Source organism: Daldinia loculata (assembly GCF_022478755.1).
Source record: "Daldinia loculata strain CBS 113971 unplaced genomic scaffold F4817scaffold_49, whole genome shotgun sequence".
Taxonomy (NCBI): Eukaryota; Fungi; Ascomycota; class Sordariomycetes; order Xylariales; family Hypoxylaceae; genus Daldinia; species Daldinia loculata.
In genome coordinates this window covers 76,980-100,062 of record NW_026054903.1, presented here as the reverse complement: position 1 = coordinate 100,062, position 23,083 = coordinate 76,980, and the positions used below count along the sequence as shown (strand labels likewise).

The following is a 23,083-nucleotide window of genomic DNA, read 5'->3' as shown; positions in this document are numbered from 1 at the left end:
TGATTTTTTTTTTTTTTTTTTTTTTTTTTTTTTTTTTTTTTTTTTTTTTTTTTTTTTTTTTTTTTTTTTTTTTTATTTTTTTTTTTTTTATTTTTTTTTTTTTTTTTTTTTTTTTTTATTTTTTTTTTTTTTTTTTTTCTGTTTTTTTTTTTTTTTTTTTTTTTTTTTTTTTTTTTTTTTTTTTTGCGGAGAATCTTAAAGCGCCACCGTCATCTCGCCTTGCAGAGCAGGACAAAGAACTTGCATGTCAGATGGTCTCTTACCTATTACTAACCGCGGTCTTCTGATTCAACGAAGACGGCCCCCCGTCCCCTTACCGATCTCTTCCCTTGAAGATCAAAGAACGGAACCCTGGTGGCAATACATAGGTACATATCTGGGTCTCTTGAACTTATACGTACATGCAGAACATGACCATCAGACCGTCCCCCGCGAGAAAACGAATCGATGTAGGATCATAAACGCTTTCGGGTCGTCCTAGTGCATTTTACCGGCAGATGATAGTTGAGCTATCGATCCGTCTTTGGTCGACCCCTCCATTATGTAGTAGACAAGCCATACACTAGTAGGTGCCGCATGGTTATATTCGGCAATCCGACTCGACCGTCTTAGCAGCAGCTCGTAGAACTCCTTGGGTATTCGCTTACTACAGCCGCCTTTGCCCTTTAGGAAACTCGCGTCGGTTTCCGAGGGAGTATCAACTGCTTCGGACGACAACTCAACACGCTCATCTTTATAGCACCGCGACTCCTTACAAATAATGCATGACGTCATATAGCGTATACCTTCCATTCTTGTCTAGCACAATACGCATACGTATACTATAAAATGACCGGTTTTGCTTTTCCGGAAGTAAAGGATTCTTTTCGTAGGATATCATATCCAGCGAGGCTCTCACTTCGTACGGTCCAAAATTAGCCCCCGGCTGTCCCGGCCACTAGGTAAGTTACACGAAGTGAGGTATCACAATGTGATCCTAAATTTTGTAAACTCCGATTGCACAGGATTTTATATCCGAATTATATGCTTATGCAGTCAAGGCATAAATCCTTTTGCGAGCTGATCTTGGGACCGTGTTTCCCATCTCGCGCTATTAATATGGTGCATGTAGATATACAGGTATATGTATATCCCCCATAGTAAGGCCGGAACCCCGCGTGGTCTCGTGGCGACGTGGTCGGCCAAGTACCTAAGTGGGGCCGAAAATGCGGCAGCTTCCTTCGAGGTAAAATGTCATAGCGGCTAGCTAATCGCGGTAACATCTATAAGTCACGTATCTTCTACATGTATTCTATATCGGCCTACGCCGCGAAGGACCATCAGTCGTTGAGAGTGTAACTTGTGCCAAGGAAGTCTATACTTTATATACAAAGAAAGCTACATATATGCACGGTGACGGGCAAGACGGCCGAGCTAAAGCTCCTATTCGACGAGAGGAATGTTACTAGGAAACATAGTCATCATCTTCCCCTGAACCATCGAGCCATGAAAGATCATGAAACAGAAACACCATCTAAGACAACCATGATGGCAACGACTTGGGTCATTTACCTTATGCTATGCGCATCTATGGTAATTATAATATATCTAACGTAACGACTGGATAGAGCCGACCCCAACCTAGTATTATTTCGATCCGGGCTGCCGGATCAGGAGATCCACCTGTCTGCCCTTCTATCTTCCGCCAGAGAGCAAATTAAAGGAGCTTGGGAGGTTCATCGTATATATATGACCTAGCATACCAGACCAGGTCAGACCAGGACCAGCCCCATACCGCTAATACGTGCCTGGAATGATGCAAACGTGTCTCGAGATTCTTCATCGAACTTGATATTCATCCTTCTCGCCTGCTACCGTGCCCTCTCTGGGTCCTCCTTCGTCAAAAAAAATCCTGTAGAAAACGCCTTATGCTCCCAATCACAGCGGCCGCTGCACCTCGTGGCCCTATCAGACTAACATGACGGAGCCATCTACCCAAGACCGTAAGGATGCGGTATCAATAAAATGTGTTTTGAGATGCTGAGGGGCCTTGCTAGTGATGCCCATGGATTGATACGGTTGGTTAAGTGTTGTACAGAGGAATGCTTTGTGTGCGATATTAAGACGTTTAGTCCTGTGACACGGTTTGCTATGTAACGTGTTAGCTAGACTCCGTTACCCCTGAAATCAACTCGAGTAAGGGGAAATCTAGCCGTAAAGTTGGCCGCCCCCTTGAACTGGATGCAGGTAGGAATTAGAACATGACTTACCACTAGCCAATCCATGCCTTCATTGACACCGCTTCCGTCGACCGCTGAGCACGCGACAATGCTCCAGTTGCGATCCCTCAGCTCGCCCAGCCGCAGTGCCTCGGATATCTCGCCTGCGCCCTTGGCACCAGGCTGGTCCTGTTTGTTGGCAAACACTAGGAGCGCAGCATCTCTCAATTCATCCTCGTTGAGCATAGCAGCTAGCTCTTCGGCCGCAGTCTGTAGGCGCTCGATATCCGTGCTGTCGACAACGAATATCACGGCCGCGGTGTTTGCATAGTAGCATCGCCAGTAAGGTCGGATCGAAGTTTGTCCACCTAAATCCCACACGTTGAAATTTAGGTTCTTGTATGTTACGGATTCGACGTTGAACCCGATCGTTGGGATTGTCGTTACCACCTCGCCTACCTGTAGGAAGTTCGTTGTCAGCGTTTAGTCCTGTCATTCCGTTGCAAGTTCGTCGGAGGAGGCGCAAGAGAGTGATAGAAGTATTCCAAAGAATGGACGGACCTTTAGTCTGTATAATAACGTCGTCTTTCCCGCGTTATCCTGCGCAAGGTGTTGAATTAGCCGGTACTGCTCCGGATAGAGAAGCTCGAATGGGCTCGAACAGGGGGGCTCTGTCAGCTCGTACAAGACCTAGGATAAGGATTCTTATCTCCTTCTTCGCCCACAGCAGGCTGGACAGCCACGATACACTCTGGCCCATCTTGTGTACGTATGTATGTAGGTAGTATGTATTTTATCCACGTAGGAGCTTAAACGGCGCCCTTCCTTCTCCGAGGTAAATAAAATGGCCACGCGATCGTTACGCCGGTACTGTTTCTCTACAGCTGTCCAAAACTAATGAAGGGGATTTTAAAATAAGGCGGGAATAATCGCGGGAAGTCTAGATCTGCATTCAAGTCGTTAGGAGAAGAGGGATTTCGTAAACGCGTTAAAAACACTTGTTAGTTGTTATTTGTCAGAATACAAGAAATAAGGAGCTTGTTTTTTCTGGGGCGTGTCAATCTTTCAGGTTCGCTTTGAAATCTTGCGCAGGGCCAAACCTCAGATTGGCCTCAGATTGGCTTTATTACAAGCAAGGGTCCCTTTTCATAAGGTTAACAAGGTTTAGGGAGGCCGCCACAAGCAAAATACGCCAAGGCGATTGGCGTTCTTTTTCTTTTCGATGCCAAGTGACAAAAGCAGCTGGCAAATGGGACCCGCATTCTTGGTTATGTATGGAGTTGGTCATAGCTTATCTTATCGGGATTCGGAACTAAATCTTAATCTCGCATGATCACGTGCTCTAGGCTCGGTACGAAGTGACCCCCAAGGCCCCCCCTTGCCGCACACAAATTGCATTGGGGCTGCAAAACCCTCGCATCACCCAAAATTTCTAGCCCGCTTTGTGATTTGACTACAATTCCCACCCTCCTTCAAACAAGACACTCACGAAACAATCTCGACATTCTGATCAGCACAAGCAGTCAAAATGCCGGTATGTATTCTATGTTTCTATCAGTGGTACTGCTCTAGTAGAATATCTCACACTCATCTTTTCGCATCATGTCCTTATCGTCGAGGCGAACGCGATGGTTGTCTGATTTTCTTGCTGGCGATAGTGTCTACTTTGAGAATCGCATTTAGCTAACATAAACTCCCACCTACAGAGCCACAAGTCTTTCCGAACGAAGCAGAAGCTCGCCAAGGCGCAGAAGCAGAACAGACCTATCCCCCAATGGATTCGTCTCCGCACTGGTAACACCATCCGGTACGAATCCCCCGCGAACTTCCCGACGATATCTTGATCCCGAGGCAGATAGTCGAGGAAGACCAAGGACCATAGAGCTATGGAAATAACTAACAGTCTGTAGATACAACGCCAAGAGAAGGCATTGGCGCAAGACTCGTCTCGGAATTTAGATGCATTTCTATATCCCCATCTACATCAGGCTACATCTGTTTCTGGGGAGCCCACCCACCGAATGCGATATGTCATCATGACGGAATTGAGCGATTAGGCGGTCTTCAGGGGACGGGTCTCGCAGTGGATGATCAAACATAGACTGGCATTACCTTGGTGGTGGGATTTTCTTCCAGGCAGAACACACACTGTATCCTATGGCAGGAGGGGGAAAAGCATGATGGGTGCGGGCGATTCTCGGTTTTCTTCAGGGCTCATCAATTCCAGATTTGCATGGTACTGGTCATAGGGAATGAAATAACGCGTTTGCGAACAAAGTAACTACGATGCTTTTTGATGCCCCTGAGCAAGTTTACGATTAATGTGATTGACACGCTGGAACGTGTAGGCGAATAGGTGCATATTACCTGCCTCAGCATTACACTGGGCATATACTAACGAAACATGAGAACTCCAACCAAGTAAAGAAGTCAATCCATACCAAGTTTTCTTGCTGTCCAGTACAGGTCCAAAAATATGCCCCTTTTTTTGTTCTTTTCATTTTATCCTTCCAAATCCCCTTGCTTCTTCCACACAACCTTCACTCTGAGTTCCCCTAACCTATTGTTATCTCTGCCTGAAAGAGTCTCTAAGGAACGAGACTTTCCAGTCGTTGTAGCCTAATAATCATTAGCTGACAGTAAAGACAGTACCAGCCAAAGAGGACTTACCCATGGCGATCTACAGAGAAGACGTGAAAACTCAAGTCGTAGAGACGAGTGTCGAAATCATTATCGTCCAAGGTTGTGGTAGTTGCCTCTTAGTTTTATCGAGCGAAACGAAACGTAGAGAATCGAAGAAGGACATGCAGGACTAGAAGTTGGTCGTTGTTGTTATCGTTATCGAAGATGGGCTATAGAAATCGATTCAGAAACGGAAGGCTAGCCATAGTGCGAGGCAAGGACGTTGATGCTGTATCAAAGATCGCTACCGTAGCGTCTTCTCTCTCACATAGTTCTTGCACGCCCTAGTTCCTGCTGCTCCGAAGTGGTATCATTACCATAGAGGAGCTTTGCCTTGTGCAACACTTTGTCCATCTCCTCGTCCTGCTTCTTCTCCTTCTCCGCCTTCGCCTTTGCCTTCTCTAGCTTTTTCGCCTTCTTCTCTATGTCTCTCATTGTTTTCGAGAATTTAGCCCACTCGTGGTCGGCCTTAGCAACAGCCTTGTCGTAGGAGGAACGGTCCTCAAAGGCTTCCTCTTTCAGGAGGGTACCAGGGAAGGGAAGCCGGCGGCGAGGTTTCTGTTCTGGCCGCATCACGAAGCCCACGACGGCGCCGAGGACAAACCAGAGGCAAGCGTCTGTACTTTTCACGGCCTGGCGGTCCGACCACCACGAGGCAATGCTCTGCATACCAGTGTTGATGAAGCTAAAAATGCCCATGATGATAGTTGGTGGTAGAGAATTGTTTGGAAGTAAGTTATTGGGTTGGCGATGATGTTGTAGCCTAATAACGTTGAAAAGTTTGTTTTGTATTGGGAAAATATTAACTGATGCGGTTGGTGTTTAACAAGAGATGTAAATTAATAGCGTTACTACGGTGTTGCTGCTAAAACGGCAGTACCTAATTACGACTTAAGAACGGTATATATGTGGTCGGTGCAGGTGCACAAACTACAACGACAAGAGCAACAAGAAGAGCAACAACTACCTCCTGCCTCAGCACCACCTCTTATGCAGGCTAGACGAAGTTACAAAGATACGATGGTCTTTATCTACATATGTACCTTAGGTAGGTTAGGTACCTGTTTTGTACGCTGTCTATAATAGGATAAGAACTACATATTGCGGTAACAACTCATGAAAGAGTAGGATATTCACATGCGTTATTGTGTCACAAATCACAAAACCATAAAATACTCTAGTGGTGTTTACTAATGTCAATAACTATGCTAATTCCAAAACTCCTAAAACAAATCTGCATACTCTCTAGCCCATGTGGTGCTGCTGATACCATCCAGTATCTATACTGGTTAAGAGAGCAAAGGTTGGAGGTGGTCCGTCTCAAAAATCCGAATCCACTCTTCTCCATGCCAATGCCACACACAAATGGCCAGCTATGAAATGCCCACGGTTTTTGCCACAAGCCGCAAAGAACCCCGCTAGCCGGTTGTTGTCTCTATCCATCATCAAATCAGTCATATCACTTGATAAGACTTGATAAATGTCAAGATTAAGCAATCGTAAAACAACCGGATATGTGACTTGGGGCATTTATCGATCCTCAGCCCACTCGTTCTCACGACGAATCTGCTCTTCCTCCTCGGGGGTAAAGTCGTTCGTGATGTTGAACGTCTTGCGAATCTCCTCGGGGGATTTGCCCTTGATCATGTTGGCGACAGTCTTGCACCCAACATCCAATAATGCCTTGATATCGAGGTAGTTAGAGGCCTATAGGAAAAAGATATGTTAGTAATTATATAACTAGTAAAAATAAGAGGATGGAAATATTGGGTTATACATACGAGGATAATCTCGAAGAGCATTTCCTGGTCGACTTGCATGAACTTCTGATCCCACTCGTCGATATCGGTCGTCTTCTTGCGATTATCGGACTCGTCCTCGTTCGAGGCAGGGGGGTCGTGACGGTGGTGCTCACACCACTCGATAACCTTGCGAAGGACAGGCTCGGTCACCTATAGTAGATATATTAGAACAACGTTCACTTTGGGGCTGAGAGCTATAGCACTGTTATGGTTGAATAGGAATGACTTACGTTGGGGATGGGGATAGTCTGTCCCTCAGCGTTAGGACCAAGATCCTCAAGCATGTTCTTGATTAGGAGCGATCGCTCCGCAACAGCCTTCTCTGTGATGCATGTGAGTAAAATTTCATAGCAGGAAGTAGTAGACGATTAACTTACCAACATCGATCTTGACGTTATCATTTGACTGAAGTCGGATGTAGTTGGCGGCGGGAGGAGCTTCGGATTCACCCATGATGATGTTGGATTGAGATGATTAGTTTTCTGTGGTCGAAATAAGTATGAGATTGCAAAAACTTGGTGGCGAAACCAAATAGAGGCTGTAGATGCGTATGTCCGATGCTTTTGTCCTCACAACTTGGTGTGGACAAGGAAGAATCGAAGTAGAAGTTTAAAGACGGCAGAGGATTGATGATGTATGTTGGTTGGATGTGGAGGTGGGTCTGTTTTTAGGGAAGTCTCGAACTGAGGCTGGAGGGGCACGACAGTTAAATAACTTTAGGTAAGCACCATGCTAAGTAGGAACAAGTAGGAACAATAGAAGTAGCCAGGTAGTCACGGAAACAACCTCTTGCATGCTTCTGAATCACATAAAAGTAGTGTATTGTACTGTAAAGGTTTTATTTACTTACTAGAATCGTGACAAAAGGATTGGTGATAATAGATAAACAAAGTATTGGGTGAGAAATGCGCGATTGTTTGGTCTTTATATGTTATTCACTCGGAATGGTGACTGTTGCGGTGTGTTTAAGTGAAGAAAAAGAAGTCGGTCCAAAGTTTGCGTCAGGCCGAAGGTTCAAGGCGCCACAATAGTCATTTTTATATTTGGTAACAGCTGTAAGGTCATGCTATCTTAGGTACTTAGGTAGGTACCCAGGTAGGCAGCACAGGTACTGCACCGCATCTGCCTATTGTCGACACAGCAAAAGCAAAACTGGTGGCGAGAGTACCTACCTAGGTAGTTGTAATTTTCAATTGCATGGACCCTGATGGCTTCCATGTCAAGGTTTGAAGAATGTAGGTACCTCCTACAGGTACATGCTATCTTAGGCACCTCCTATCAACCCCTTGGCGTGAATAACGTTAGATGTGGGGAATAGCGTGCTTTTTCACCGTACCTGCCTGGGGCTGATACATTAGGTACCTACCTAGGTACCTACATAGATCTACTTACAGTGCGCAAGGCAATAAGTCTGCAAAGTTTGCACATTACATGTACCAACAACGAATGTGGAATTCAATCCATATCTTCTTCTTTTTCCAGAATATACCCAGTTTTGGTGATTTTCTGAGTTAAACATTAAGCATAACTATAATTAAATAAGTAAGTTCTTTTAGCAGTGTCATAGGGTTTATATATTATAAAGCAAAGTGCTTGGGTATTTAAAAGTACTTACGTATAATGTTTGGTTAGTTCGACTTAATGAAGCTTGCATATGTAGCATATAATATGGAAAGTAATGTTTAGTTTTCTTCGAAAAGACTACTGGCTACAATCACTCTAATATAAAGCATGTTATTTTACTTCGAATATTTTAACTCGTAAAAGGAGTTAAATAGGTACCTATTATAGATAACGCCTTGTTGGAATTGTCCAAAATACTTGTGCTTATGACTTATTTACAACTGCGTATATCGAAACCGGAGCAAAATGGGTATAAAAGCAAACACTAAATACTTATGCAATATCTATACTTATATGGAAGTCTATGTAGATACTCACGCATTTACGAAGCAACAGGATTACACCACATACATCTATTGCCTTTCCCCTTTATTAACTCGACACCATGATTTCCAAAGCACGAGTTCGTGGCGGTGTCTTGCATGTTTTGTGTTCCCATTATATGCATCATCCCCTCTAGTTGCCGGACCGAGCCCCTCCCTTCTCCCTTAGTGATACTAATTTTTTTTATTCTATCCCAGAGATTACATATTAGAAAATAGGCAGAAGGATATATTTGTCCATGTGTGTTGTGCGTGTGCGTGTGTGTAGGCCGTGGCCCAACATGCCTCGATGGTAACTGTTTGGTACGAGAAGAAAAATGTGAAAAAAAAGAGGGAAAGAAAGGGTATCAAATTCCTCCAGTCCCCAACCTGACCCGAGACGAAATTAATGAAACCAGAAATCCGTATATCCGTTACCATATATTTGTTTCCACACGTATGCTCATAGCCCCTTGAACGCTTTTCTGTTATTGATCCTTGATGCTACTTTGCATCCTCCTCATAGCTTCTCGATGAGCATCTATGAAATCGCCACGGCGCATCATCTCTTCAAAAGCGCGCTCATTAAGTTCTTTCTCTCGGCGTTCCTGCTCTTTTCTCCGAGTTTCTTGTTCCCGCTGCGAGAGAAGCATACTTCTCTGCTGATCGATATTGTACTGGACATCATTGTTTCCATTGCGAATCCCCATAGGTCCCAGCAAGGTTGAAGAAGCAGAGCGAACCAAAGGAGTCTCCCCGCTGTTGTTAACGGCGGGTGAGACAGGAGTGTTGGTTCGTAGATCTACAGCAACGGACTGCCGGAAATTGGCCAGTAGGGCCTCACGGTGCGCTTGGGATGGGGCAGTAGAATGCCGCTGAGGTTGGTGGGAGTTGAACTGCGCGCTGTCAGCTGCGACCGGCGACGTGGGCCCTGGACTATGGCCAGGTGTATAAGGCATTCTCATAGTGCTATTTTGCCTGGGGTTAATTGTAGTCAGGTTAGCAGAAAGCAAACTGCTCTGACGAATGAGTTCTTTTCGTTTGCTGAGAGGAATATCATCAGCATCCTGGCTGACAAAGGGCGAAGGAGCCTGTAAATTATAAGGCTGTTCCATTTGGTTGGTCGATCTAGGTGTGTGTTGTATAGTCTCGGGGTTCGGCGGCGAGAACAATAAAGTTGACTGAGATTTGCTACGTAAAAACATATCTCTCTTGCCAAGGAGTGTCTGAGGACTAGAGTATGACACAACACCCGGAACGGAAGGTCGATTCATGCCTTGTGCTTCAAATTCCAAGGATGAAGGAGGGCTTGATCTTGAAGTGGAACCATCTTCCTCCTCCTGTATAGCATTGACTTTAATACTGAGGTGTTCGTCACCCTTCTCTTCTAGAATTGGTTGAATGATGATATCGCTTGACTGTCGACGGTCCTTCATCCGTAGATTGTGGCTTGTGTGAACATTCGGCTGGGCCCCTTTTGTGATATTTGATCTGTTGCTGGTATCTTGTAATTGTCCTGCTAGAGGCGTGGCAGTAGGCATGGCTTGCACCGAATTTTCTGCAACTGTGACAGTCGTTCTTGATGGAGAACGGTAGCCCTGTACATTTGATTGGACATTAGATACTGAAGAGTATGACCTCACAATGGAGGCTGCTGGAATACCACTCTCGGCTGTTTGCTGCAGCTCATCAACATTAACAGGGGCGGGGGCTTCCTCTCGCTGCTTCGAAGTCTCTTCGGCCTCGGCATACTCGTTTAAGCGCAATGTATCAGGCTCAGGCTTTTCCGCTAGGGTTAGATGTTTCGCCCACTCGTTTGTACGATATGATAGTGCAACACGTGACAAGCTAGAAGGGAGATGTTCTTTTGTGAGGCTCGCGGACGACACAGCGGATGGTGATGCTGACTTGGCAACTTTGGACGTATCAGAGGGTGTTTTCGATTCCAACACGCCGGTAATGTTAGCACCATCCGTCTCATCTACCTTTCCTATGACATTCGTTGCGCTACTCCTTTTCGATTTACTTCCAAGGGGTTCTCCTAGAAATGACGGGCTCAAGATGTCGGTTGCGACTGTCTCTACTGTGGAGTAGGGCCGACCTTCAAGATAAGTACCCGAGTCGATAGGCTTTGGTTGTGCAACAGGTCGATCTTTAGAATTACACTCGTCTTTCGGCAACATATCAGCCAATTCTGCTTTGATTTCTCTTGGATGAGCCGGTTTCTCGGATTTAGCAAATTCTATGCCGATTTCACCGTTATCGCTCATACCGTCAACGGTAGCAACGATAGAGCCAGTATCTCCAGTAAGTTTCTGATTCTTGGAGACTAGTCCTTCATTACTTTCTCCCCATCTAGATGACGGCTGCGGCAACTCGAATTCTCCAGTCTCTCGTTTAGACTTCTCAGACCGTTTAGAGCGCTGTGATAAACTTCGCAGTAAGTTTCCCGAACCCACAGATAACCTATGCGATAGGGACGCCCTTGACGCTCTTTTGCTTAGCGTAATGGACCGATCGTCTTCGTCGGCAAACGTTGCGAATGACGACCTATCGTCGTCGTCATCGATGTCCTCTTCTTCTAGTTCCGGCACTTTGAACGGTAAGGGTATTATTTCGGGACTGGTCAAATTCGAGATCCTTCGCGAATTACGTAGTGATGTTGGAGATGCGGGTTGCGTTTCATTATCAACACCGGCCATCCAGGCCTTTTCGTCGGGCTCCGGTAGGGGTGCCGTCTCCTCGTTATCGTGGTAATCCCTCGAAACCCTAATAGTTATTCGATTATCTTGATTATGCCCTGCAATGACCAGACCCTCATCCAGATGTTTACCGACTTCAGAAGACGTGTTGTCTTCGGATGGGAGATCTGTCATCTCGATCGCATTCTCATTCTCCGTCTCGCTTGGCGACACTGGTTGAACGTTTGTCTGGGTGAACTGACCCTTCTTCTCATTCTCAATCTCACCAACACCCGAGTCACGAGAAACCGTGGGGCTTGATGGCGTCGGCAGATCTCCGTAAGTTGTCTCCCATTGCCTTCTTTCACGCTTGTTGTCTTCCTCAACCCGTCGTCCGACACTAGCTTCCTCTTCATCCCGCATCCTCTGGAACTCTGCTCGCTCTTCAAACCGTCTCGCACGATGCTCCTGAATGACGCGCCATAGCTTGAACTGGGAGATTAAACCAAGAATGGTCAATACGATGATTATCGCGATCTCCACCTTTATACCTTTAGTTAACGGATATGTTGTGGCTTCGAGGGGGAATAGGTTGTCGTTTAGGTTCCAGATATAAGCCCAGAATTCTTTCAACCCTACTCTACTAAAGCAATCAATACCCAAAACTGTAACTGTTGCACCAGCGAACGACATTAAGCCGATCAGAGCATATGGCCTTGTATAATGACTGAAGTAGAATGCGAACCCTGCAATTGTAAAGGCAGAGATGAAGATCACTTTACCGGTAGTGGTTGGAAGCAAACCACCCTCGCGTAAAGTGAGAAGCCACATGGAAAAACAGAAGCCACCGAGAAGGCATCCGAGGCCCTCGGTAAGTTCCTTAAAGATAGTTGCGGCACCACCAAGGAGCAGACCGGCGCACACGGCTGCTACGACATAAGCCCCCTGAATAGCATCCGATATGGGGGGATTCATAACGTAAACGATCAGGACTGCCACACAAAGACTAGCAAGATATGCCGATGAGAAAAACGTATGTAGCCGTGTATTTTTAATGCCAACCAAAGCATACACGATGCCGGTAATGAGCATAATCGCACCGGAAACGCCCCATCCTGGCGTTAGTCGGGGCTGTAGGGGCAATTCGCCCTTGACAACAGCTGCTACGATTATTCAATTAGAAACTGATATTGGATAATTTAAGGAAGGATAATGGGACTGCTTACGCTCTTCGGTGAAGTTATCATTACTCGGATTATTCCCGTTGAGAGCGGAGGGGATTGCGGTTGCTTCTGCGGTACTAGTTGTGCTAGTAGTAACCTCGACGGATGTAGGCTTCGTTGATGAACTAGAAGGGCTTTCTGAGTTATCTGGCGGAGCTAGGGTTGTTTCTCGGTCGCCATTTTGTGTTGTCTTTGTTGCCTCCACTGTCGAGGGAGAAGTCTCTTGTCTCGGATATGGTCCTAATCGCCCCGCGGCCACCAAATCGAAACATACGAGTAAGTAGAGCAAAGTACAAATTCTCAACCACCTGGGAAGCATCTTGAAAGATTTGCAAGGTATAGGGGTGTCGAAATTATATCCCAATGGTATAGCGTTCTGAGAAGCACTTCTCTTGTTCGGGATTACTATATGCTAAGACGCATGGCTAGCAATGGGTTATAGTTAGGATGAAACCGCCTATAAGATAAGGGCACCAAGTGTTTGCTCTGGGTATAGAGAACTTTTGCGGTAGACGACATCAACGACGAGGAACAATATAAATACGCAGGGCTCCTGACTCGTAATACCAGCGCACGAAGCTGCGAACAAACGATGGGTAGCTAACTGGGTAACTGGGTAACTGGGCCAACTTCTGGAATGGAGTGAGCTTAGAAGCAACTGAAACTTCAAGGGTCAACAACCCGCATGCGTCCTAGGTAGAGAGTAGAGGGGCACGTATCAGTAGATCAAACTTATCAAGAAGACGCCATCAAACCAAATTTATCAATAGCAACCTCTGAGCCTCCTTCTCGTTCATGCAACGGCATCCGGCATGAACCATAAGACACTATTAGGATCTAACGATCCGATAGATGAGAATAAGAAAAGAAGAAGAAAAAAAGGAGAAAACTTTGATGACAAGTTACCAGCCAGTTGCTCAGGATCTATCCACCAACTTGGGCTATTGTTCAATACACGGTACTTACACTCAGTACTCTCTGGTAGCATGTAGCATCTCAGCTAGCTCACCGTAGCTGGAGGATATGTCTACGAAATTGCTTTCTGCGTACAGCAGGCCACCATCTACTTGGCGGCATATCTTTCTAGCAGGTCTCATTCATGAGGAAGGCTAGACAGGTACCTTACCAGCTTACTTACTGGGGCGTATGCCGTGTGATTGATGCGCGAATGACGATGATTGACCATCCAATGAGTGCGTTTGGAACGTTGACCGCGGGAGATTAGCACAGACGAGTGGATGTGAAGCGAAGTAAGTTGAAGCAAGCTTAGGTACTTTCCTTGCTACTTTCCTTGCTACTTTCCTGCTCGGACTCCGGAAGAGAATAGGTAACCTGCAACTACATACCTAAGGTTCCTTCCAACTTCAAGTAAGAGACCAGGCCCAGTCAAGCAAGAACAAGACGGGAGCTTATTCCAGATAGGTAGGCAACAAACGGTTTAGTCTAGCCGCCGATTGGTTAATGTACACTAATGTGTGACTTAGCAGCGTAACCCCTGCCAGCCCTGTATACCCCTGGCTACCGGTAAACTTTAGTGCACATTTCAATCCTACCCACTTCGATCAACGTTTAATTATTCTTTTCGGTTCCTCTGCTGTTCTTCAAAATTCGAATAAAAGGCTCCATCTTTTGGCATGAGGTCAGCAATAGTTTGCTTCATGATGTATGATGTATGATGTATGATGTATGTTTACGTAGTACGAGAGAATCCCAATGCCGCTTCGTCCGTCAATCCCATTGAGGGCCGGAGCCGTATACGGTGGAGCAGACCGAGAGGCTCTCTCGACCCCAGATATTATGAAATGTCTCAGCGACGAGGCGCAACGCGTGCAATTCAATAGGTAGTTTGCATCGGACTTGTCAAAAGTTGAAGCCACTGGGTCTAGCGAGGCATCAGATCCTTTCTCCTGGGAAGATGGTGGGGGAGAAGCAAGTTGTTCCTGGATTCTAGGTCTTCAGAGAAGCTCAGAGGCCCACCGATTCCACTCAGGCAGGTCAAGGTCGCCTTGCTCACGATCGCTCATCTGGCATTGGCTGCTGATCCCGCATCTAGCCAACGCCGCGTGCGACGCTGCAAGCAGCAAGGATAAGTACAATACAGCACATTCTCAATAGGAACCAGCACAGCATAACCAAACCAGAACACGGCCGCACGCGCGTTTCGGGCTACATCAAATACTAGCCCAATGCAATTGACGATCGTCAGCTCACCGACTTTACTGACCCAATTGTCCAAGTTGAAGAATGAGCGGTATCTTCTAAACAGTAGAAAGATGATACCGATAGTTGGGAATTTGTTTCTCAGTCGCGAACGACTATGTGCTCAAGCACCAAGTAGCGCGCCAAAACGAGCGCAATATTGAAATGACGCGGAGCGAACAAGCGAACTAAAAGAGTTAAATTACACTCCAGGGTCCCGCCACCACCATTGGTGTCTTGCGCGAGCTACTATTAGGCATGCAGTAGCGAGACGCCTCGTCCGCCTTGGCGATTCGTCCCGCGGCGTAAAGGAGGGTGGTAACGGCGGGATCTCGCAACGTACGTCGATGGGACGTGTGCTCACCCCCATCACGAGATTAAACTATTAAACTTACTTGCCTCTTGGGCAACCTTACGAGGTTTGCTTCGAAAGCGGTGCAACTTGGTACGACTCCGGATACGCGCATCGATAATATCAACGTCCGGCAGCAGGAAATATACGCATCCCCACGCAGGTCGCACGTGCGAGCAGACTACGATAATACCTTATTCGCATTTCCTTACCCGTCTTCCTTCGGCCATCCTTGCAGAGTCAGAGTTGGATGGGTGGGAATATAGACGCATTTTGATCTCATACTGATCTACGTGGCTTGAAGTAAATGTGACTACACATATCTTGACTGATATACCATAATATGAGAGTTGACTGTTGAAACATATATAAGCTTGGCATTCTGAATATGGATTACGGTGTTTATTGAGATAGCCCCCTGGACCTAGACGATGTAGGTGTTGATGGAATCTTATTTAGACTTGGACCCGGTCTGCCGAACCCACGGGTCCATCCATCTAGTATCCGGATTCTGCCAGGCACCAGTGGAACCCAACACCCACCACATACCGCACATATGAGGTAGGTAGGTAGGCAGAAGGACGTCAAAAAAGGTGGCGCACCTACCAGGATAATTAGATATCTACCTCCAATGCAGACTACTGCATGCGTTAGGACGTTTACCCGGAAGCTTTAGTTTAGTCAGCTCAAGTCTAAAGATGCTTGGCCGCATCCGACATCATCGAAGATGGGAATATTACGATGTGCACGAGGAAGCATACCAGCCCTTTCTGTTACGAGAGACGCCCCGCACAATGACGTTTGTTGTTGGTTGGAGTATCTGACGTGTCTTTTCAATATTTCAAGCACGTAAGAGGGAATAAAATAAAATAAATTGCATATCGAGACGCACAGACAAGTAAACTACTATAATATTTCCCTATTCCATTCAGTCCGCACAGGAACTGCATTGCAAACCCGCGATTTACACGAGGGAGAGCATCTATATAATCGCAACTTGTAGAATTGCTCTTCAAGAACGCTCCCATAGGTGAATCAACCCCTACGTAATTCCTATCGCTGTAAACCACGTTGAGAGCGATCCATGTCCAAACTCCGTTTATTACCCACCCCCTCCTAACCGTTTCCCGCTGTCCTCCTTCTCCGTGCCGGCCCATCCGTAATTATTACCTAGTACAAACTACCTAACCTAACAGTCGTTATACACCCGTACCATCATAATACATAATTAATTCTATCTCCTAGACACGCGCGTAGGCACGCGATCGGAACTGGTCTTGCCATGAGCAAGGACTTTCCCGTTGCGTACAGTCTTCTGGGTCCTCTCGGACGAAGACCTGCTCTTTCGACTAAGCATAGTCGATGCCGTCCGGAAAGGAAAGGTAGACACCGCTACTAGTGCGTGAAATGGGAGTATAACTAGCGCAACGCTCTTGTCGATAAACCACCCGCTAAAGTTCCGTTGAGCGTTACTATTCTTAGCGGCGACGGCAGCAAGCGCAATAGCATCATTAAGCCTGTAGTCGACATACTCGATACGATTGTCGGTTTGGCATGCGAGTAGAGTGAGTTTCTTCTCGTATCGACGCATGGCGCGATTTAAAGCATCTAGTTCTGGCTGTATGCTACTACGGACTTCTTGAGCCACTGCCGCCTCGATCAATTTTGGCTGTGGAACATCAGGTCGTGCAGTAGCATTCGAGGATGTATCACCCGTAGCTCCTTGTGCTTCCAACTCATCTAGTCTGGTTGAAAGTGCTTCTAAATGCTCCAATGTAACAGTTTGCTTTTCATGGGGGTTCTTTGCGACGATTTGTTGAACTCGCAAGGTTCGATTTTGAAGCATCCTGATTAGATGTGAAATGGGGCGGACTTCAGCGGCGCAAAGGAAAATAGTGAGATTATAGTCAGACACCAGGCCCTCAGAACGTCTCGTCAACTGTCCCCGAATAGTGTGTAAAAGATATGCGCCGAGCATAGGAAATATGAAGCACCAGGCTAGAGCAGCCATTTCGTGAAAGTAGAGTTCTCTAAGCGCGGCATCCTGTCGTTCTTTCCGCTGGCGATCCCGTCTATCGAGTGCCTCTTCAGCCACTTCCTTGGAACTATCCTGTTTATTTGTCTCTTCGGGGACATTTTCCAGGGTTGTCTTAGGAGGTTCGCCGTCGCTATCAGACTCAAAGACAGACTCAGTCATAATCTCATCTCTCACGATGCGTATCTCTTGCGCGGAGCGATACCAATCCCATGGCTGCGTGACGGACCAGTGAAGAAATACAGCAGCTAAGCTGAGTAATATGATGTCCGTGACGAAAGCACTCCCATTTTCGAAGAATATGCCAGCTATAGCAGGGAGCAAAGCTAGTGTAAGTGGGACGTAGACGAATGGGGATTTAGCCGCCTCTTTAGAGCCAGATTTGCTTGGATTAAAGAGCTCATCTGCACTTGTCTCTAGATCCCTTCTAGCATCGTTCAGACTGAAGTCGGAATATGTAGAGCTCCGCCTTCGAATATCTGCAAAGCCATTCTCGGCAGTGGGCGAGCCCGTATTCAGAGTGGGGCGGCGACGTGTAAGAGCAGATTGACCGACTGTTGCAGCTCGACGCAAGCTGAAACTTGGGGGCTCATTGCCGGTGAGCGACGATGATCGGCCGGTTGTGTTCGCTGCTGACGTCGAGGGAGAAGTGTAGCTCTCATCAGCCATGACGGGTTTCAAGCGCTGTGAGGTTACATGGGATCGCAAACCCCAACTTATAAATTTGATATCTCCAGCCCGTAGGGCTATGCGACGAATACCTCGATAATGTAAAGATCCACGATGTAGATGGAGAGTATGTAGGTAGCATGTCTGTGCCCATGGGGTATGCGATGGCAGGGATAATTTGATGGGGAGGAGCTCTACTTGGTAAGATGAGGTCACCTCTTTCGTTTTGGGGGAATAGCGCGTGCACGGGCGCATGTCTAATAGAGCTTTCCCTATGGTTCAGCTCTTCGCTTGTCTGCCATAGCAATTGTTACGTCACCACGTATACTACCTAGGTACCTAGGTATGTAAGGTTCAAGTCGACTATTAAGTGATGGCATGAGTTATCATCATAGAATATACCGGTGCAAGAACATCGTTAAGACTGCCCGGCGTAAGGAACTCGGACTTCTTTTCTACCCCGGTTTATATTAACATTTGAACAAGTCATGTTTCCCATGTCAACGAGTCAGTTACTAACATCAGGACATTAATCTCTTAGGTTCAATCCAGATAAGCGGGACTAAAACAGAGAAATCAAAGAGAGGACCAATAACCGAGGAATGGCTATGTCCCTTCATCGACCACAAAGATTCCTGCAAGGTCAGTCAGGTTATCTAGTTAATAGAAGTCGCTGTCTTAAAGTTTTGAGAGCTAGACCAGGGATCTAGAATAGGTCTAAAACGCCATAATAGATGGACCCGTCTGAATAGATTTAAGCGATTACGTAGGGGCTAGAATGCAATTAGCTTTTTCTAGAAAACTCCTTTCGGATATAATAGATAACTACCTAGCCATAATGTTCAAGTACTTGATTAAGATGCATTAATATTCTCGTGTTAATGCTATTTCGACATGGTGCTAAGGGTCTATCCACTATGCCGAAATGGTGCTCTACTAGGATTAGTGATGATTATGTTAGCTATCATGCCGTTGATTTTTTTTCTTTTTCTTCTATTCCCAGGGCTGCAGTTGAGCAATGACCACACGTCCAATACAGTATATGTAACCGCGATGCGGCAATCCCGGCGTACCTTGCAGGAAAATGCAATACGAATTACGCCGATAAGTCCTTGTCTGCCTTGAGAGTCTTTCAGGTAGCTATTACGCCGCTATGTCATACTATACTTCTATTACAGCTTTCCTGATATTGTATTTTGATGGGCTGATAGGAATGTTTTTTTTTTAAAGCTGCTGATGTGAGACGGAATCCAGTGTCTTTAAATAATAAGGCTAGAAGATAAAATTTGTCCCATTTATTCCACTCGGTCGGGTCGCAAGCAGCCCCCATGGCCAGACCAGGCTCAGCGCAATCCGTGGCACTGCGCCAGAAACTGGGTGGAACGAGGAGTGACGAGGATGCCCCTGAATAGCTTGCAAGCCTGACCATTTTAGCTGAGCTGCGCTTTGATAGGAGATGATAGGTTCGAAAGAAGAAAAAAAGCTCCGCAAAATAAAGCAATTTAAAGCCTTGTTCTTTTCTTAGTAGCTGACTTGCTGGGCTGGTTGGTATCCAGGGCTACGGAGGTCACTATTGGAAAGGCGGATGACGAAAAGAAGCACCGTCTCTTTCTCTCACATATATGTTTTCTAAAGTTTGCTTAATCCCTCCCTTTGCTAATTGATAATTTACCTGAGGTTTCCCTTCGTCGATGTTCCTTTTTTCTCATTAGCAATATATATCAGACACTTAGACACACGCCCGAGGCAGATTTCTGCCGACATCCATTCCTAAGGCAAATCGAGCAGCAACACTCGAGTGTGACAATAGCCAAAATTAACAACAGTCAGGAAAGATGACGCCCTTTTCAAGATATTAAAAGAAAAGAGTACGCAACCACGATAGCGGCCCCCAAAGGAATAAAAAAGCAGTATATATCGATATAAAATCAAGGGACGGGAACAGACGATGCAATCTAGTGTTAATAACACTTGTTCTGATCAGTTGATTGTTGAATGCGAGAAAGAAAAAGAGAAAGAGAAAGAGAAGCAAATAAAGGTGAAGTACGTACCTCTTAACAATTCCATGCAATAATACGACATTCCGATATTCCGATATCCCGACACTCCGTGTCACGTCACTCACGTCACTTGTCAAAAGGCTGTCAAACAGTTGTGACGGTCTTTCCTCGGTCTGGACCTAAGGGCCAGCATGAGCATGCCACTGCGGTGTTCCATATTAGTGCTGGAAGTCCCGAATTACTACTGCAGAACTAGCCACCAGCAGCAGCAGCAGCAGCAGCACCAGCATCCACACCCGCGCCCGGACCAGCCACTCACAACGGCCGTTTTGCTTGTCTCCCCGTCACCTGCAGAATCCTCACTCGCTTCAATTCCACTCGATCGCGTCTGCGTCTGCACCTGCGTCTATCTTTGTAATACCCGACCACAACGCCAACCTTCATCGCAAAAGTCGAATTTGCCGTCCAAGGCCCAGTACAATAAAGTGAGGGTTAAAGAGGAGGGAAAAGGGGAGGAAAGTTTATTTGGTTTATTAGTTTTTGGTCGACGACCTCGAGCTTCTCCAATTTCTAGTCCGGCCGTCAAGGCGGCCATTTCTCCTTCTCATCTCAAACGGCTTCGCACGCAGACACTCGTTCTGCGAACCCGTTACCGGCCGCCCTAGATGTACAGCAGTCCAATGCCCCTGTCAATTCGCCATCTCAGCCATCTCAGCAGCCTGAACATCCCACCGTTACGGTCCCAGATCCTGCCGTAGTCACCACACAACAGCGACAATCAACTAATCCCCGAAGGAACTTACTGGCCACAGGGCCCCCCGGACCCTTCGATCGCATCCATCAATCGCCTTTCCATAATCGTGTAGCCGCCTCTACTTCTGCCCCATTTTATAGTCTACCGCGTCGATTTGGCCCTGGTCGTCTTTGGAATCCTACTAATTCGACTCCAAGAGTTCCTCCATCTCGAACGCCTCGACCCCCTCGGCAGTCCCGCAAACGCCGTCCATCCACCCCGCCTCCCCCTTCCGTGCCCGTAAACCATCCTACTATTGAAGTTTCATCAGACCCATCTGAGCCTATTGGTTTTGGAGCAGGCGACTATCCTCTCCTTCCACTTCCAGATAAATCAACACGGACCAGTCCACATCTCGAGGGTAGAACCAGTTTTGATAAAAGGATAAGCCTTCCTCTTTCGCTCCGGCACTCCTACGACGGCAAGCGCATTTCCAATCCTCCACAGGAGACCGAGGCTGGACCGTCGGAACTCAAACCCAAGGCCGAAAGGGCCAAATTCACTGGTTTGAGGAAGCGCGGTCAAAGTGTTACCAAGCGAGCACGAGCCATAAGCTTTGGGCTTGTCCGACCCGATACGTCCGAAAGCTCCAATCAGAAGCTCGACAAGGGAAAGGGAAAGGCCACCATGCCCCCGATGGGAATTGATGATTCCAAGAGGTCATTCTCTAAAGACCTAGAAAGAGGACCCTCAGTTCTAGGTCTCCGGCATAATGGATCAAATGTGTCACTCCCGCCCGGCATGATCTCGGGCATATCCTCCAGCAATTCTTCTATTCTGGGTGACCCCGATCAACCAGATCTAGGCGAAGAATGGGGACCTCAACATCCGTGCTATCCACATTTAAATCCCCACGTACCCATCAATTCTCCGGAATATGCGAGTACGCGGATTATACGCATCCGAAGAGATTGGCTAGTAGAAGGGGACTTGGCGCCTACCTTCTCGAATCTCTATCCGGAAATTCTAGACCCGGCGGGTGTATCAGAGCAGGAGTTCCGTCGGGTCATCGAAAAGCTCAATGGGGAGCTCGTACCTATCTTCAGCCCCTATAACTGGAGAAATATACTCGATGGCGTATTAGGCTTGCTTACGGGTTGGATATGGGACGACTTAGGCCTTACACATACCAAGATGAGATTGCGTCAGTTGGAGGATTGGATCGACAAATGGAACATGGAGATGGAGAAGGCAGTAGGCTCAGACGAGAGTACAATTGCTCCCAAAATCATCTCTTTAAGACGTACGGGATATATGAATGTGAGTTTAAGTTGTTCTTCTCTTATATCACTTTGAAACATTCTGACCATTCCTTAGCTCGACTTTCAAATTCCTGATCCAGAGATAGCACCTGCTTCAACCGAGGCGTCGGGGTCAAGGTCCGGCCCAAATTTACCAGTCGAACCTCAGCCAGCTGTATTACATGTACCACCCATCGAGGCATAACAGCAACATCTCATTCTTCATTAAACCCACTGTACAAACTCGTTTTCACTTCATACCTTATTTAATCGGACTCGGCCCGTCGCGGCCTGTACGAATCACGAAGATACCCAAGCATACCTCCTACACTTTTGCTATTTATTCTAATCATGTATCTATTACCAGAGCTATGTCTCTTTTCTTTTCATTCTTTTCTCTGATTACAGACCTTCATCGGATCCGCTAGCTTAATATCACAGCATGGCGCGGCGTTGCAGGTGTACCAACATTGATTTATCACGCCCTTCAGTAAGGTTAATGAGCAACCAAGACAGAATAGTCCCTAGAGGACTCGAAAATGACAGATCAAGCATCACTTATACATTTACTCTTACGATGACCAGATTTAGGACATCCTGCCTGCGAAGGCTCTGGAGCGGATGATGTGTGTCGAGATAGAGACGTTAGCAACTGTCAATAATAATCATACCCCAATATTTCACTTATACGTGTATTTGTGCCTACGTTTTGTTCTATAAATTCAAATTCAGGAATTTGCTAGCTCTGACTCGACTAGTTATTAGTAGTAGAGCGCACTTCTCTAGCAAACAGGATTAACATGGAGGACGAGTATCTAATGCAAGAAGCAAGGTGTACGTACGGCTTTCTTCTGGTCGAAGTTTGACGGGCTTTCACGTCTTGTTGGAACGAGGCGTGTCCTCGGCCATAGACTGCTACGTATTGAATGAACAATACGGCTCCTTTCTCGATCTCGATCTCGTATCTAATTACACCCCCGTCAACGCAAAGTATTAACCCTTGTCCCTTTTCACGATCTTGTGACTCGACTCTATCCATCCCTTTTTCCCCCCTTTTTTTCGTTTGTTTCTTTTTTTTGGTCCTTTAGTAGAAGATTTCTATTTTTTCTTCTTCCTTCGTAGATGATTAGCTATCGTTTCCAGCAGTGTTGCTTTCGATCCGATTCGTCAGCTCTCTTGTTCTTCTTCTCATTAGTAGACGACTAGTTGTCGTTTCTAAAAGTATACCGTTCAACCCGGCTCATCAACTCTCACCGTCTCCTTCTTCTCCTCGGCGGTGGATA

General features: G+C 46.4%; 7 protein-coding genes across 7 annotated transcripts; 2 read left to right on the top strand and 5 right to left on the bottom strand.

The window, feature by feature from the left end:
• Positions 1 to 2,107: 2,107 nt before the first annotated feature.
• Positions 2,108 to 2,958, bottom strand: F4817DRAFT_318684 (ADP-ribosylation factor-like protein 1; the record flags this gene model as incomplete). The annotated part of the gene is made up of 4 exons (XM_049300946.1): positions 2,108 to 2,128; positions 2,250 to 2,657; positions 2,760 to 2,798; positions 2,884 to 2,958. 4 exons carry the CDS (start codon positions 2,956 to 2,958, stop codon positions 2,108 to 2,110), a joined length of 543 nt encoding a protein of 180 aa, XP_049156261.1.
• Positions 2,959 to 3,826: 868 nt separating this feature from the next.
• On the top strand, positions 3,827 to 4,157 carry F4817DRAFT_360687 (ribosomal protein L39e; the record flags this gene model as incomplete). Its single annotated transcript, XM_049306308.1, has 3 exons — positions 3,827 to 3,829; positions 3,905 to 4,005; positions 4,109 to 4,157. 3 exons carry the CDS (start codon positions 3,827 to 3,829, stop codon positions 4,155 to 4,157), a joined length of 153 nt encoding a protein of 50 aa, XP_049156260.1.
• A 987-nt stretch (positions 4,158 to 5,144) lies between these two features.
• Positions 5,145 to 5,579, bottom strand: F4817DRAFT_318683 (uncharacterized protein; the record flags this gene model as incomplete). Its single annotated transcript, XM_049300945.1, has 1 exon — positions 5,145 to 5,579. One exon carries the CDS (start codon positions 5,577 to 5,579, stop codon positions 5,145 to 5,147), a length of 435 nt encoding a protein of 144 aa, XP_049156259.1.
• Positions 5,580 to 6,334: 755 nt separating this feature from the next.
• F4817DRAFT_209173 (E3 ubiquitin ligase SCF complex, Skp subunit) lies at positions 6,335 to 7,444 on the bottom strand. The gene is made up of 4 exons (XM_049298670.1): positions 7,060 to 7,444; positions 6,913 to 7,004; positions 6,662 to 6,832; positions 6,335 to 6,587 (listed from the first exon to the last, which is right to left on the bottom strand). Exons 1-4 carry the CDS (start codon positions 7,133 to 7,135, stop codon positions 6,411 to 6,413), a joined length of 516 nt encoding a protein of 171 aa, XP_049156258.1. The 5' UTR covers positions 7,136 to 7,444; the 3' UTR covers positions 6,335 to 6,410.
• Positions 7,445 to 8,946: 1,502 nt separating this feature from the next.
• F4817DRAFT_209122 (uncharacterized protein) lies at positions 8,947 to 13,042 on the bottom strand. The gene is made up of 2 exons (XM_049298669.1): positions 12,515 to 13,042; positions 8,947 to 12,451 (listed from the first exon to the last, which is right to left on the bottom strand). The coding sequence occupies exons 1-2, from the start codon at positions 12,828 to 12,830 to the stop codon at positions 9,096 to 9,098; spliced, it is 3,672 nt and encodes a 1,223-aa protein (XP_049156257.1). The 5' UTR covers positions 12,831 to 13,042; the 3' UTR covers positions 8,947 to 9,095.
• A 2,867-nt stretch (positions 13,043 to 15,909) lies between these two features.
• Positions 15,910 to 18,123, bottom strand: F4817DRAFT_346437 (uncharacterized protein). The gene has a single exon (XM_049304396.1). It carries the CDS (start codon positions 18,019 to 18,021, stop codon positions 16,297 to 16,299), a length of 1,725 nt encoding a protein of 574 aa, XP_049156256.1. The 5' UTR covers positions 18,022 to 18,123; the 3' UTR covers positions 15,910 to 16,296.
• Positions 18,124 to 19,957: 1,834 nt separating this feature from the next.
• On the top strand, positions 19,958 to 22,124 carry F4817DRAFT_367426 (Golgin subfamily A member 7/ERF4 family-domain-containing protein; the record flags this gene model as incomplete). The annotated part of the gene is made up of 3 exons (XM_049307122.1): positions 19,958 to 20,251; positions 20,341 to 21,819; positions 21,877 to 22,124. 3 exons carry the CDS (start codon positions 19,958 to 19,960, stop codon positions 22,003 to 22,005), a joined length of 1,902 nt encoding a protein of 633 aa, XP_049156255.1. The 3' UTR covers positions 22,006 to 22,124.
• Positions 22,125 to 23,083: the final 959 nt, after the last annotated feature.

Excerpts from the sequence above, each read along its gene's own strand:
- F4817DRAFT_209173 (XM_049298670.1), bottom strand. The coding sequence starts at position 7,135 with ATGGGTGAATCCGAAGCTCCTCCCGCCGCCAACTACATCCGACTTCAG. Across the intron at positions 7,005-7,059 it reads TAACGTCAAGATCGATGTTG|AGAAGGCTGTTGCGGAGCGA; the intron begins GTAAGTTAATCG and ends CATGCATCACAG. Across the intron at positions 6,588-6,661 it reads TGCTCTTCGAGATTATCCTC|GCCTCTAACTACCTCGATAT; the intron begins GTATGTATAACC and ends TTTTTCCTATAG.
- F4817DRAFT_209122 (XM_049298669.1), bottom strand. The coding sequence starts at position 12,830 with ATGCTTCCCAGGTGGTTGAGAATTTGTACTTTGCTCTACTTACTCGTA. Across the intron at positions 12,452-12,514 it reads TGATAACTTCACCGAAGAGC|CAGCTGTTGTCAAGGGCGAA; the intron begins GTAAGCAGTCCC and ends GAATAATCGTAG.
- F4817DRAFT_346437 (XM_049304396.1), bottom strand. The coding sequence starts at position 18,021 with ATGCGCCCGTGCACGCGCTATTCCCCCAAAACGAAAGAGGTGACCTCA.